Source organism: Ammospiza nelsoni, chromosome 31 (assembly GCF_027579445.1).
Source record: "Ammospiza nelsoni isolate bAmmNel1 chromosome 31, bAmmNel1.pri, whole genome shotgun sequence".
In the NCBI taxonomy this organism is placed as follows: Eukaryota; Metazoa; Chordata; class Aves; order Passeriformes; family Passerellidae; genus Ammospiza; species Ammospiza nelsoni.
Genome location: NC_080663.1, coordinates 2688712 through 2703304, shown reverse-complemented (window position 1 = coordinate 2703304; position 14593 = coordinate 2688712). Strand labels below are relative to the sequence as shown.

Below are 14593 nucleotides of genomic sequence, written 5' to 3'. Positions count from 1 at the left end.
AAAAAAGGAAAAGAAGAAAGAAGAGAAGAAAAGAAAAAAAAACAGCCAGAAGAGTCTGCAAAAAAAACAGCAGTCACTGAGAATTCCATCTCTCAGCTTCGGCCGAAGGCAGTTCGTAGCAGAGCAGCCCGGATCGGAACCGGAAGGCGCCTCTGGATTCCTTCTCCTGTGACCTGCTGGACAGAGACGGGAGCCTTCGGACAGCTCTGACGTTCGGTGAGAAGGTCAAAAATAAGAACATAATTGCACACTCTCCCAAAAAACAACGGGAAATTTTGTCCGCCTTACAAGGCGTGGCTCAAACATATACAGAAAGGATATCAAAAGAAAGAATTAAAACAGGTGTTGTTGTGGGCAAGGCTTAATTACCCACTGGCCGAAACATGCCTGCTATTCAAAGTGGGGTTTTGGCAGGAAATTAATAGGCACTTATATTTCTTAGCAAAAAAAAAAAAAAAAAAAAAAAAAAAAACAAAACAAAAAAAAGGACGAGACAGCGTTAAAGCTGCTCTCGCCGGCAAGATTGATGCCAGAAAGGCGTCTCGGCACAGTCGAAAAGACTGGGAGAGCAACGAAAAGTTGCCGGCACCCTCAGAAGGAGGGTGGGGAGCAAAGCTCCAGGAAAGAATTACCTCTGACCTCAAGAAGCCAGGGGAAAGGGCTCTCGAGAAAAGAGAGCAGGAAATAATATTAAAGCCCCCGGTCCCAAAACCCAGAAACCCCAGGAAGCTCCTAAAGCATCCTGAAACTCTGGAGAGTACAAGGGAGTCAGGATCGGAGGGGGGGGTGCAGGGGGAAGAGAAGGGATCGGGGGGGGAGGCGCTTCCTCGCGGGGGGCACGGCGCGGCAGCGACGGAGCTGGCGGGGAGCGCGGGTGAAGAGACAGAGAAGGGAGACGCAAGTGCAGACGCGGCTTTTGTCAGCACAGCGCCGGGGGTGGCGGCCGCCCCAACAGGCAGGGTAGCAGAAAAACGCGCGGCGAGCAAAATTCGCAAAAACCGGGGGCGAGAGTCACAAACCAGCGCGGAGGCGGTAAACACGGGCGGCGAAATGGGGGAAAATGCGCAGCCCCAAAGGGCCACCGTAGTGAGACGCTGGAAGCGCATGATTGTGACGTCAGACCCGGTGCGGAGGTCGGCTCGGATCGCGGAGCGAACCCGGGTGCCGGCGGGGGGGCGGGCTGTACACACACCGGCGGGAGTGGACACAACGTCAGAGGGGGAGGAGACAGAGTCAGGGACGGACCGAGGGGAAGAAACCTCGGAGGTGGAACTGGAGGGGGAGAGTGACATCAGCTCGGGAGAGACAGGGAGCAGCTCACAGAGCACGCATGCGCAGAGAGTAGAGCGCAGGCGGGGGCGGGCTCGATCCCTTGTGACGTCTCGGGCGAGGAGGGGCCGTGCTCGGGACTCTACGTCCCCCTGCACCACACCCTCTCCAGAGTTGATACCTTCGGATGAAATCCTCGGAGTCCCAGTCCCTTCCCTTCAAGGGAGACGTTCTGGTGTTCAAGCTCCATTTTCAGCTGAATTAAAAGCCAAGCAGACACGGTCTCAAATGAGATCACGAACACGGCAGTCGACAGGACAGGGGCAGTCAAGCTCAGGCTGTCACCCGAGCTGGGGAGGCCGGTGACAGCGCCACCTAGTGGGGGGCAAGGCTTTCGCTTGCATCTCCACAGATTGAGACGTGGGTGTCGGCACGACACGTGAAACCATTTCGCGTGCGAGAACATGAAAATGCGGATCCCAGAAACAAAGATCCAAGAAAAACAAAGAGACGAGTACTCAGACAGGAGTCGAGACTCAGATTGCCAAGACGACTCGGAAGAGAAATAAAAAGGAACTAAGGACTTTGGGGGAATTCTCTGTTAAGGTCCTGAATGAAAAGCAAAGCAATGATGTCACACAGAAGTGAAGCCATGAGTTTTATGATGCTTATGTGCATCATTCTTTCATTCATTGCAATAAGCAATGGGGATAATTTACCTATTAATCAGCCAAAGCAAAATGTATGGTAGAATTCTTTGACATCTCTCCCATTTGGAGAGGAATTTTAAGGGTAGACTTCTTTGACATCTCTCCCATTTGGAGAGGAATTTTAAGAGTAGGGTTCTATGTTTTAATAGTTCTCCTAGTCCTCATACTTGTCGTCCCATGCATATTTGCATGTTTAAAACACGCTATGAATCGGATAGCAAAAGAGGTCTTCCTGGTGCAAACAGAAGGGGGAGATGTGGGATCTCAGCACCTCAGGATGGAGGTGCAGAGAGGCCGAGACCAGCCTTGGGGGGCTCGGGAATCCTGGAATGTTGCCAGAAGTGTCTGGTGGCAGGATTTTGATCCTACACAGGAGATGAGACCTGTATGAAGACTGGGAGGAATTCACTGGGTGAATGGTGAAGGGATAAGTTAGTTAAAGTGTAAAACACAGGGTTTAGGATTTTGGTACAGGGGGGTCTAAAGAAGTAAGATGGAGGAATTGGGGCGTGTCCTGTCCTTCTTCTTCTTCTTCTTGGCCTCCATCTTCTGTGGTGGTGGTGGCACTTTGGGATTGGTCATTACTAAAAGTGCACCGGTTAATAAGGGTAGAAGGTATTGGGGAGAAATGATAAATATTGTGTACGTAACTTCGAGTATAAAGATAAGTGACCGCCCTGGGGGCTCGCAGTGTGCCCATGGCTGACTTGCTCTGCAGACCTCTGTCGGGCTGAAAGAAAATCTTTTAGATAAACAATTAATAAACACCAAGACCGAGACAAGATCAGAAGTCTCTCCTCGTCCTTTGAAGCGTCAGCTCTCCAAGGCCATCCCTGGGCCTTTCCAGGCCACCTAAACAGCAACACAGAAAACCCTACACACCCCCACAGATCCCCCCACTCACCTCCGCTCTGGTTGTATCGCTCCTGCAGTGTCTCCATGTTCTTGGTATCCATGTGCTGGTTCCTCGTACTGTTCCGGGTCTGCCACTCCCAAAATCCTGGCTCGATTCCATCCTTCATCCACTGCGTCAGCGGCTCCAGCCGGCCCTGCTCGCTGTCGTAGCGCACAAAGGGGATCCCATCCATGAACCCCATTTGCATGTACTGGGGGATCCCCAGGCTGGGCTCTGACACCGCCACGTGCAGGTAACGCAGGGAGTGGAGAACTGGGGGGACACGGAGATTTGGGGGGGTTGAGGGGATCATGGATCAATGAAAGGGGAACTGGGAGAGCTGGGAAGGGGTTTGGGGATCCTGGGGCCAAGGAAAGGGTGTGCAGGGTGGGAGAGGTGGGATGGACAGGAAAGGGCCTGCAGGGGGCCTGGTGTCCAGGAATGGGGGCTCAGAAGGGGGAGGGGGTGGTGCAGGGACTGGGAGAGTGGGATGGGGGTTCCAGGGGATCCCTGTGCCCATGAAAGGGGGTCCAGGGATCCCCAGTCCCAAGGCATGAGGGGTCAAAAGGTGGGAGGACCTGGGAATAGGAGTCTTGGGGACCCTTGATGCAGAGGAAAGGGGAGTTGGGAGCTGAGAAAAGCAGGAATGGGTGTCCAGGGGATCTCAGGGTCAAGGAAAAGGGGGGACTGGGGAAGGCGGGATGGATGAGAAAGAGGGTGCAGAGGGAGATTGGTACTGGATAAAGGAGTGCAGGGGGGTCCCAGTGCCCAGACGTGAAAATTCAGGAACCCCCTGCCAGCAGGACACACAGGTGAAGAAATGGGGGGACGCAGAGATTGGGGGCTCTGGGAGCGTCCAAGGGTCGGGAAGCGGAACCGGGAGAGCCGGAAAGGGTCCAAGGTCCAATGAAGGGACTGGGAGAGGCGGGATGGGGGATCCAGGGGTCCCCAGTGCCCACCAAAGGGGGTCCAGGGGTCCCCGGTGTGGAGGGCAGTGGGGTCTGGGAGCTGGGAAAGGCAGGAATGGGGGTTCAGGGGTCCCTGGGTCACAGAAAGGGGGCTCTGGGGCTGGGAGAGGCGGGCGGATCCCGGGGACGCAGCTCGGGAGACGCGAAAGAGAAAAGACCGAGGGAACGTCGGGGGAGGGGACGAGGGAAACGGGGAATTCCAGGGAGTTAATCTGGATCCCTCAGGATCCCCCCCTGCGACGCCCTGGGACCCCTGGGATCCTCTGGGACCCCGTTTCGGGAAGCGGTTGGAATGGAAAACGGGGGGGACACGGAAAGTTGGGAGATCTGGGGGAATCCAAAGGTCAAGGAAATGGTCCAAAGGGTCTGGGAAGGGCGGGATGCCCGAAAAGGGGGGCAGGGGGATCCCAGAGCACTGACGGGGGTGTGAGGGGGATCCTAGTCCCGGATAAGGGGGTGAAGGGGGGTCCTGGTGCCCAGAAATGGAGATTCAGGGCTGACCCAGTGCCCAGGAATGGGGGTTCAGGGGGGTTCCCGTGCCGACATTCAGGGTTCAAAGGGATCCTGATCCCCAGGAATGGGAGATCCGGTGGGTCTCGGGGCCAGATAAGGGGGCGCAGGGGGTCCCGCTGCCAAGAAATGAACGTTCACGGGGATGCCCGAGCTCAGGAATGGAGTTCAGGGGGGTCCCGGTACCAGATAAGGGGAACAGGGGGTCCCGGTGCTGAAGGAGGGGATGGAGGGGGTCACAGGACCCAAAATGGGGCTATGGGGATTCCTGTGCCCGATAACAGAAGTTCAGGAGGGTCCCGGTGCCCGGAAATGGACGTTCAGGGGGTTCCCGGTTTCGGGGTTCCCACTCACCTTTGGTCGCGCACCCCGGGTCCCCCAGGAGCCCCCAGAGCAGCCCCAGACCCAGCGCTGGAGCCATGGCCCTGCTCGGCCGCGGCCCCGCCCCAGCCATGGCCCGGCTCCCACAGCCGCCTCCGGTCCCGCCATTGGTGCCGCTGTCTCCTGCCCGCCAATGGCAGCCCGATCTGTCAGTGACGTCACCGGTCACTGGGCAGATCCCGGTCTCGCAGGTTGGGACGCGGAAGCGAAAGGGACCGAGGAGGGCGGGGCGGGGAGGGGACGGAGGATTTGCCGAGAATCCCTCTGGATCCCGCTGCGACCGCCCTGGAGCCCTCTGAGAACCACCTGGGAACCCCTGGGACCCCCTTAAGGAAGCGCCTGGAGGGGGGAACTGGGGGGATCCGGAAATTTGGGAGATCTGGGGGTGCAAAGGTGAAGGAAAAGGGCGGGTCTGGGATCTGGGAAGGGCGAGAGGGCCGGGCAGGGGTGCGGGGGGTCCCAGAACACGTGAAGGGGGTCCAGGAGGGGTCCCAGTCCCGGATAAGGGGGTGCAGGGGGTCCCCCTGCCCAGGAACGGAGGTTCGGGGGGTCCTTATGCCCAGGAATGGGGGGTGAGGGCAATGGGGGTTCCAGGGGGTCCCTGCGCCCAGGAAAGGGGGTGCAGGGCCCCCGGTGTTGAGGAAGGTGATGGGTGGGGGCTGGGGAAGGCAGGAGGGGGGGTTCAGGAAAAGGGGGTGCGGGGGGCATTGGGGCTGGATAAGGGGGTGCAGGGGGATCCCCGGGCTGGATGAGGGGAAGCAGGGGGATCCCGGTGATGGATAAGGGGTTGCTGGGTAAGTGTTGTATTCTTGTTGTTATTCATATTTCTCAAGTCCCATACTGTTGCAAGCTATTTTTTCTGCAGCACAGTTCTTCATGCGTCTTCTTAGGGGCTCCTCCTGGGCTCTCGACCCACCCCTTTTATCCCAGCTATCTTTACAAGCCATAGCTGCTGCCCGACCAAGGACTTCGCAGCTGTGACTCATTTAGAATAGCTAGGACCCACTTATGTAACACATAGGACTCTCACTACATTTCAGTTGTTGTATTCTTATTGCTGTTATAACAATACATATATTCACAGATAAGATATATCCACAGATAAGATATATCCACAGATAAGGGGGTGCAGGGGGGTCCCTGTGCCTGAGAATGGAGGCTTTGGGAGGGTTCCAGTCCCGGATATGGGGGTGAACAGGGGTCCTGGTGTTGAATAAGGGCATGCAGTGGGGTCCTGGTACCCTGGAATGGGGGTTCAGGGGGAGTCCCTTCCTGGGAGTCAGGGTTTGGGGGGGTCCTGGTGCTAGATAAGGGCCTGGCTGGGATCCAGTGCAGGGGGTCCTTGTTCACAGGAATGGGGGACTCAGGGGGGTCCTGATCCTGTTCAGGGTGTGAAAAACAAAATTCACTGCTTAGAGTTTTTAAAAGTTTAATAATAAGAGTAAGAGTAAGAGTAATAGTAGTAATAATAAGAAGAATAATAACAATAACAATAACAATAATAATCCAGAAAAGGACTGTATTTCCCCCCCCCTCCCATGCGCTGGAGTGCTCTTGGCAAACAGCCAAAGAACACAGGGGTGTACACAGACAATGTTATCTTTATACCTTTACATTGCTGAGATATATGCACATTCATGTGTTTCATGCATTATTAAAAAATTCTTGTGAACTTTCTGATGTTTTGGGAAGTTCTTTCTTTGATTTCTTCACACTCCGGCTTATCTGCACAACATCCTGTGTGTCAGGTCAATATATTTTATTTCTTTTTGTGTCTCCATCCTGCTGTTTCACATCCTCTGATAAGGATTCAGTATGGCCTCCCTAATTTTAACATGGTATTGTCTAATTGTCCTCTGGTGCTCTGCTTTGTGTCACGGTTATCTTATTACTTGGACAGGCTGGTCAGTGGATGGCCTTACACTGTTTTTAGTTACACAAAAGCCTTTTTACGTCTAATGTTTTGCTAAGTCCTATTGAATCATGATTTTAAAGGGTTAGGATTTTAGCTGAGTGTTAGAACCAATTCATATTGAAGTTAGATACACCAATGTTAGGTTAATGATTATTGGATGCTTAAGCTAAAGCTAATTGTTATATTATGAGCTCATTTGTAGAAAGAAGTGGAGCAAGTGAACCATTATAGGAACATACTGAAACCAGTAGAACAATGCCCAGCACCTGATGAAGACCTTCCTGACTTCATCCCTGGGACCACTGGCCCAATTTGAGACCACCGACCCAATTCAAGAGAAGAATTGTGCACGCGTGAAAGACTAATAACCTCATTTTAATACAAAGCGGGGATGGGAGGTGCTGGGGTTATGTATATGTATTATTTTGGGAAATAAACAGAAGGCAAAAATCCTTATGCAGTGCGGTCATGCATTTTGAGAATGACTCCCCTGTGCTGCCCACCAGCGTAATAAACATGCAACTTTCTAACTTTTGACTAGTTAGAGAGACTTTGTCCATGATTCTCAGTTTTAATGATTCAGTTAAAAAGCCAGCCAGGAGGAGGCTCTGCTGGGCTGTGAGACCAGCTCAGGTCATGGACCCCCTTGGTGCATCCTGTGGAGAAATGGCTACATGAGAGAAGTCACGTAGACATTTGCTTGTTAGCCGACCAGGAGTTGGGAAAGTACCGAACACAGCTAGTTGGAGTTTTTGCACCTGCAAGATAGCGTGTCCTTGGGCCTAGCTGGGTATGATAACAAGTGGACAGAGAGACGTGGGAAATAGAGAATGTAGGCCCAAAGAAATGAGGAAGAGTTGATGGTATAGTTTAACCGATAGTTCGCTTGGCTTATAGAATATTCATAAGCTTATTACTTGCTGTATAAGTGTCTGATGCTCTCTTCAATAAACGGAACTTGCTGTTGACTCACATTGAGCCCCGAGTTTTCCCTGCACCTGACAAATGGCTCATCCCCGACAAAGGCCGCATTCAGCAACAGCACCACCAGGATATTCCTGGAAGAGTGGGCTCTGCTGCACAGACTGTTCATCCAGCAGCAGACAAGGACCCCTGACTACTAAAACTCCAGACAAAATGGTATGTTTAAAAATTGAGACAGTTTTAAACAGTGACCGGTAAGGCGTGGTCAGGAGAGGCCCTTTGGTAAGTCGTGGGAGATGTCCCACGTGAAGCTTGTGCCTCTGTAGTGTGCTTGCAAGCTGAAGTTGCAGTTGAAATCTGGTTACCAGCAGAAAGAGTTGTTGAACTGTTGTACTGAGCTCGGGCTTTTGGTGCTGCCATTTGTTTCAGCATAGAGAGCTCAGTTTGCCACCAACTGGGGCTAGCAGTTGTAAGGGCAAATGCTGGTCTAAGGTTGTTATAGCTGAGTTTGTGTGTGTGGAAAGAAATACCCCTTTCACAGTGAGTTTGTGTGTGTGGAAAGAAATACCCCTTTCACAGCGGGTTTGTGTGTGTGAACTTTCTAGTTTTGGGTAGCAGCATTCGCTGTGACACCTGGTGTTTGAGTATAACCAGTCTTTATAAGGCTTTGTGTTCAGGTGTTAACCAATCCTTTGCCTGTGGGACCTGGGAGGCGAGGATCAAACGCTGTAACACGGTGCCTTTGTGGTCCCTGTCCTTGTGGAGTTTGCAAAGATGTAACTTTGGATTCATCTGGTGTAGTGTGAGATTTTGCTGACTATTGTGTAAAAGTTACAATTGCAACAAGCTGGTAATTTTTCTTGTGTGTCATCTCTGTTAAGCTGTGTATTAAGCTTGAGCCTGAGTCAAAAGGGTTAAGCCACCCTTTTATAGGGTTTTAACTTGAACCGGTGTTTGTGGGCTGTCAGAGCTGTAATAGAGACAGCTTGTTATAAGTTGATTCCTAAGACTTGAGGTACAGGAGAGCTGTGTGGATTTTTCCCCCTGCATTGTGGGAATTTGATTCTTGGGACTGTATAGCTCTGTGAGATTTTAAGATTTTGTTTGCAACAAGTGCAGCATTTTATGTGGAAAAACTAGTGTGGTGATTTATGCATTAAAGCAAATTAAAAAAATTCCAGGAATTCCCACCCCGCCCCCATTTGTGGTGTTTGTGGGCATATCAGATTTTTTGCTGTAACAGGGACAGCCTTTTTATTTATTTTATTTGTGGTTTGACAGATTAAAGGAATCCCTTTACCTTGGCAGTGTGAAAAGTGCATATTATATGTCTCTATGCAGATATAAAATATTATATGTATTTTGTTGTAGTGATTAATAGGGCAGTATCAATATTTTAACAGTATGGTAAATGCAGTTTTCTAGTTAAGGTAGGAACTATGTATGTGGGATACTTTTTTAGGAAATGAATGAGGTACTTGCACCAGATAGCAGCCACAGGACACCTAAATCTTTCAGAGAAAGAGAATTTACTGCTCTCTTATCAGAAGAAACGAACTTCTTCCCTCCTTGCTCAGCCATTAAGGCGCCGCTGAGGATTAGGAGGCAGAAGTTGACACTGACCAGACAGAATCCTTTGTTTGAATGGCATTTATGCATCATGTATGAGGTGTATGAATATGCAACAGGCTATTGTTTTTAAGGGTTAATCCTCTTTTAACGGGTGTCCTTTTTCGGGCTTATTTTGCGCAGAAAATGTACCCGGTCCTCCGTAACTTTCTTCGTATTGTCCTAATCTCAATTGTTCAAATTTTTATTACTCTAGTTATATTACTATTTTTACGACAATTTTATTACTATTAAACTTTAAATTATTTTTTAAGTGATGGGCGTTTTTCACAATGGAGGCATGGGAGGAAAAGTGGATTTAAGGGTCTTCACTTAGTTCTCATTATTCTGGTCTGCGATTTTGGAGTTTTCTGTCAGAAATCGCTCCCTTCCCCCACTCATCCGCAGAGCTTTGGGCAGATTTCCTTTTCTTGCGGTAAATTCAAGCGGTGCACTAATGCGCCTAATTAGGGGCAGGAAAACTGAGGGCTTTCCTCGGAGACGGAGCCACCGCAGCCGCAGTGCCGGGAAAGCCGTGGCGGGAGCTGCGGAGAAGTTTGTTTGCGTTTTCAGCTCAATCCCCCTCGGGCCCGGGCCCGTTCCAGGGCTGTTCCTCAGCTCCGGCTCTGCCCTCACGCAGCCCGGGGGGCCCGGAGAGCGCGGGGCGGGGCTGTGCCGTGTGCAGAGCCCGCCCCTGGCTGGGATTGGGCGATGGTGCCGTCAGTCGTGGTTGTGGCGCGCTGATTGGTGGGAGCGGGGCGGAGCAGGGTCCCGGTGGCGGGCTGAGGGCGGCCGTGGCTGGGCAGCGGCGGCATTGTCGGAGCGTGTGTGCGGTGCCGTGAGCGGCGGCAGCGGCCGGAGCGCGGTGAGGCGGCGGCGGAGCTCGGAGGCGGCCGCAGCGCAGGTGGGAGCCGCGCTGGGTTGTGCGGGGGCTCGGGGCTGGCTGCGGGCCTCGGGGGCGGCAGGGGGCTCGGGCGGGTTCGTTGTGCCGTGTCCGGCGCGTGTTGCCGCTGGCGTGAGGGCGCTGCGGGAGCGGCTGCCCGCGGTCTCCTTGCGGCCGCTGCCTCGGCAGGAGCCGCTGGCGGAGCAGCGCTGGCTCGGCCCGGTTGCTGTGGCTGGGACAGAGGGGGCTGCCCCGTGCCCGGGGCTGTGCGGGGAAATTGCCGTGGCCGGAGGTTTCTGTGCGCAGAGGAGACAGAGGAGTCCTGTAAAAGTGACTTTATTGCTGCGCAGAGGGAGAGGCCGTGGGGCATTTGCCGTGCGCTCTCTGCCATTGTTGTAGTTCGCAGCCTCCTTTTTATCCTCATTTTCCCGGCTCATCTCCCTCTCCCTTTGCCCACTGGCTGAGGAACTTGGAAGGTTCAGACCTCCCGATCCGGTAACTGCATGTCCTCGTTAATGTGCATCCCCACTTTTGTATAACAGCCGATATTCACGGCTCTGTTAAGTATTTGTTCTTCTGGAAGTTCAGGAATTCAGCGGGACTTTCTGTGAGTAGCAATCCGTGTTAATTAGTAACATTTATTGTAGCTGATGGTTTCGCCCGTCGCTTCCTGATCTACAAATCCCTGACCCCTTGCTCCGCTGCTGAATGAGCTGCACTCTCAAGGTGTGGAGCATGGTAAAAAGATGCGAGTTGCTGTTGCACATCAGAGGAGAAACAGCATTCGTTTAACCCATGGTCTGCCAGGGAGCCACAAAACCGTGTCCCATTCCCATCTTTTCCACGTTTGGACTGGAGCATGAGGTGCTTTCTTACTTCCTTTGTTATCTGTTTCACCACTGTTTCTTTGTCATCTATTTGCCAACAGGAGCTTGAGTCATTTAATTTTCTACAAACTCCTTTTTTTTTCTGCTAACAGATGATCTGATCGCATCCCATGGTTAAGTGTTGTGTTCCTCATTTCAGTGGATTGGTCAGCAGGAAGGTCAGGAGCTGGAGCTGTCTGGTTGGTTATTATTGCGAGGACAGCTTGTAATCTATTGATGCCATTGAAATGAGAAATGGGTTCTGTGGCTTCTGATATGAATTGGTTCGGGTTCCCAGGGGCTGATCCATGATGTAGGATTTGTTCTGCTGGTGGTTCATCTTTTCCCCATTTTGGGTGCTCTCTTCAGCCAAGACTTCATCAATTTACCACTTTTATCTAATTGAATCATAAAATACTAGATTCCCAACTGATTTCCCTGAACTTGTGGCAGCAAGAATTTCTCGGTGCTCTAACCCACCCTATATAACACAGACAGTGACAGCACATGTTGGAGTGGGCAGAGGGATGATTCCCCCACTTATTTATAGTGAAGTTTTCCCAACATTGTCCATTTGCTGTTTCCCTTTGCAGCTTCACCCGTTTGTGTTGCAGGGTCAGATATCCTCCCCCTGGGCTCTGCCTTGAGCTGTGCAAATTCCATCAGTGCAAGCAGGCAGAGCTTGGGGTGAGGGGCAGAGGGAATCAGCCCAATTCCTGCCCCGGGCAAGAGACCCAGGTGCATTGTCCACACTTTGCCCAGCAGTGTTCATTTGCATTTCTAAAGCTCCTCTGGAGGCTGCCTGGAATGAAGCTTCTCTTCCAGGGCAGCCATCTGGTGAGTCACATGTGGCCCCCCAAGAATCTGCTGTGTTTTAAAAAAAAGTATTAACTATTTACAAGTTCAAAGTATTACGGTTAAAGCTCTTCAGTTCTACAAATGCCCCATAAAGGAGAACTTGGAAAAACCCAGACCAAAAATTGATTCTCACACTTCTGTCCCAAACCCACCTGACAATATAAAGTGGGAATTATTATAAAAAATTATTATCATGTTGTTATCTTATCACTGAAATTGCAGGGAAAACAAAAACTCTCCAAGAATCTCTTTAGTGTTAGAGAGTCAAGGCATTCCTTGGTTCTGGCCAGGATGTGCAACAGAAATAATTTCTTTCACAAATAGCCGGGCTGTGCAGAGAAAATCATTCCATTGCCATGTGAGTTTTACTCGATTTTTCCTAAACTTTATGTAGTTGGAACCAGTCTAAATCCAATGCTTTAATGTTCATTGCTTCCAAATTGTGCAAGCTTTTAGTATTTGGTTTCCTATTGGATCCGGATTTCTTCCCCTCTGATGTCAATTCGGTCTCCACACTCCTGGATTTCCTTCTCAGCCTTTTCCAGCCCAGGTGTCTCCAGCTCTGCCGGGGGCAGTGTCTGGGGTAGCTGTTGGTTGCTGTTTGCTGCTGGGCAATGTTGATGTTTTGTTGCTGGTCGTTATCTCTGTGGGTGTCTTTTGGGCTGTTCCCAGTCTGTTCGGATGTTAAACTCATCTCCATTGAGTGGTGTAACATCCCTTAAATAAAACCTTTAAAATTCCTTTCCCAAAGGCAAACCTTTGAGTAGAGAAACCTTTCTGAGCAGAGAAATAAGATTTGAAAGAACCGAAATCGGTACATTTTGCAGCAGTGCAGTGGCAGGCAGCCCAGAGTGTGGGTGTCAGTGAGCCCCAGAGTGGAATTGTGCCGTGGTGTTCCCCAGCAGCTGTGGCAGTGCAGGCCCAGCCAGCGCTGAAGCTGCAGCAGTGGCAGCAAGGCTTGGCCCCAGTGGCTGGAGCTGGCAGAGGAGGGTGGCCAGGATTGCAGAGGATTCCAGGCGAGGATCTGTGGGCAGGCGCAGGGGCTTGGCCCGCTGTGGAGCCCTGGCTGCTGCTGCGTTGCCTTCAGGGCAGGCTCAGGGGCGGCCTCCCATCCTCCTGCTGCGGGCGGGAAGTGCAAATCTCCGGGGCTTCAGAGCCCTTGAGGCCAGGCTGAGGGGTCCCCCCGTGTTGAGCCGTGCTGACGGCTGTTTCTGGCCTCAGGGACACTTGGCATGGGCCCCTTGGCCACCAGTGGTGCTGCTTTGCACTCCTTAGGCAGGAGCCGATGTCCTGGCTGGGTGTTGGCAGCAGCAAAGAGCCAGGGCAGGCTCAGTGCCAGCCCAGCTTCCTGTGGGAGAATGTGCCTTGATATCTGCTCCAGTGGTTGCTGAAGCAGTGAGAATTGCTTTTGCCTGCCTGTTAGGTGCCATGGTGTCAGCAGAAGATGTTGAAGCCTTCCTGCTCAGGGCATTTCAGTGCCCAGCTCTCACAAGCAGCCACAGCTCTGTGGGTTGAGCTGAGCATGGGGCGGTGACCTGCGCTGTGTCTGATTGCCCTTCCTTAATAACAGCCTGTCTTGTAGCTCTTTTCCCTTCTGCTGCCCTTGCAGAGCCATCCACAAACACATTTTCTCCCTCAGACCAGGGAATGTCCCATCATCAATCTGTTCCAGTTTGTGTCTGGAGCTCTGTCCCTTGAGTGCAGTCCTGGGTTCCTTGCCAGCCCCTCTCCAGGCTGTTCACACAGGAGGCTGGGTTAAACCCTTGCCCTGTCCTCAGTTCTAAATCCTCCTGTGCCATTGAACAAGTTTCATATTGTAATAATCGAGCCCTGCTCATCTATTTAGAGGCTGTTTAGGTCGTCAAAGCTTTACCTTGATGCCAGACTTGAACTCTAGGAGATCCTCCTGTTGTCATCACTTTTCAGGGGAGGCCACTCTCTGGCCACTGGGTTAAACATTTTAGCACAAGAATTCCTTTGACTAGACCCTGTTTAAAATCCTCCTATAATTCAAATACTTTTTCCTTTTTGGAAGGCCCAGGAAAACTGCCTCATTTAATCTTCATTTTAACACTTGAAAATTCTGTGTTTCCTCCTGCTGTCCATCCATCCCGTTTGTTGACTGGCAGGATAGGAGTGTTGTAGGGAGACATCCTTGGCTCCAAAAGCCCTGCCTTTAACCGGGACTCAATACCAGGCTGTGAGCCCTTTCTTCTCTCTCTTGGAACAAGGTATTGCTTGTCCTGGTTGCTTTAAAGTAATTTGTAGTGGCTCCATATCTAATTTTCCCTCTTTCCCTGTCTCTGCCCGCACTTCTGGGTTCACTTCAGCATGGGCCTTTTTCATCTTGTCACACAAAGGTAGAACAGAAGTGGCCTCTGCAACCCCTTTTACAGTAGTAAAATCCAGCTCTCAAATTCCTTCCTAAGTAATTACAATCACAGGAGGAAGAAAAAGAAATTAATTTTATTCAAACCTATGCCCCACAACTTCTAATAATAGTTGAACAAGTCATACCTGCTCATCTTTCCCACTCATTCCCTTAAAAATAAAATATTCTTTTAACTCTTTTCCCCCTTCGGTCTAAGATTCAGAGTGGATTTCCTGTGTCCATCAGGAAATGCCTCCTCTCAATGCAGACCCATCCTGAATGTTCTCAAGGGCTGCAGTGTGGAGGGTCCCTGGTGTGATGGGAGCTGTGACAGCCCTGCCAATCCATGTCCATCAAGGGGTGGACTTGCTGGTCCTGAGGGTGCTGCTGTCTGTGCTTGCAGTGTCCTTGTGCCCTGCAGCTGGAGCCCTGGTT

General features: G+C 51.5%; 1 protein-coding gene, 1 long non-coding RNA gene and 1 pseudogene across 5 annotated transcripts in view; 2 read left to right on the top strand and 1 right to left on the bottom strand.

Annotated features, from left to right (window-relative positions):
- The window catches only part of LOC132085611 (class I histocompatibility antigen, F10 alpha chain-like), a 777359-nt gene that overhangs the window by 4735 nt on the left and 758031 nt on the right, over nt 1-14593 (bottom strand). The window contains exons 1-2 of one of the 4 annotated variants that reach the window (XM_059491074.1): nt 4707-4821; nt 2884-3147 (exon numbers count right to left, since the gene is read on the bottom strand). In XM_059491074.1, coding sequence (XP_059347057.1) covers nt 2884-3147; nt 4707-4806 — 364 coding nt within the window. In that variant the 5' untranslated portion in view covers nt 4807-4821. Of the gene's footprint in view, nt 1-816; nt 2388-2883; nt 3148-4706; nt 4822-14593 lie in introns of those variants that run through there. The other 3 variants (XM_059491072.1, XM_059491073.1, XM_059491071.1) reach the window with 3 other exon arrangements.
- Nucleotides 1-14593, top strand: part of LOC132085554 (uncharacterized) — a 560373-nt pseudogene that overhangs the window by 145420 nt on the left and 400360 nt on the right.
- LOC132085628 (uncharacterized) lies at nt 5005-7104 on the top strand. Its single transcript, XR_009420253.1, has 2 exons — nt 5005-5126; nt 6851-7104. It is a non-coding gene; the product is annotated as an uncharacterized LOC132085628 (long non-coding RNA).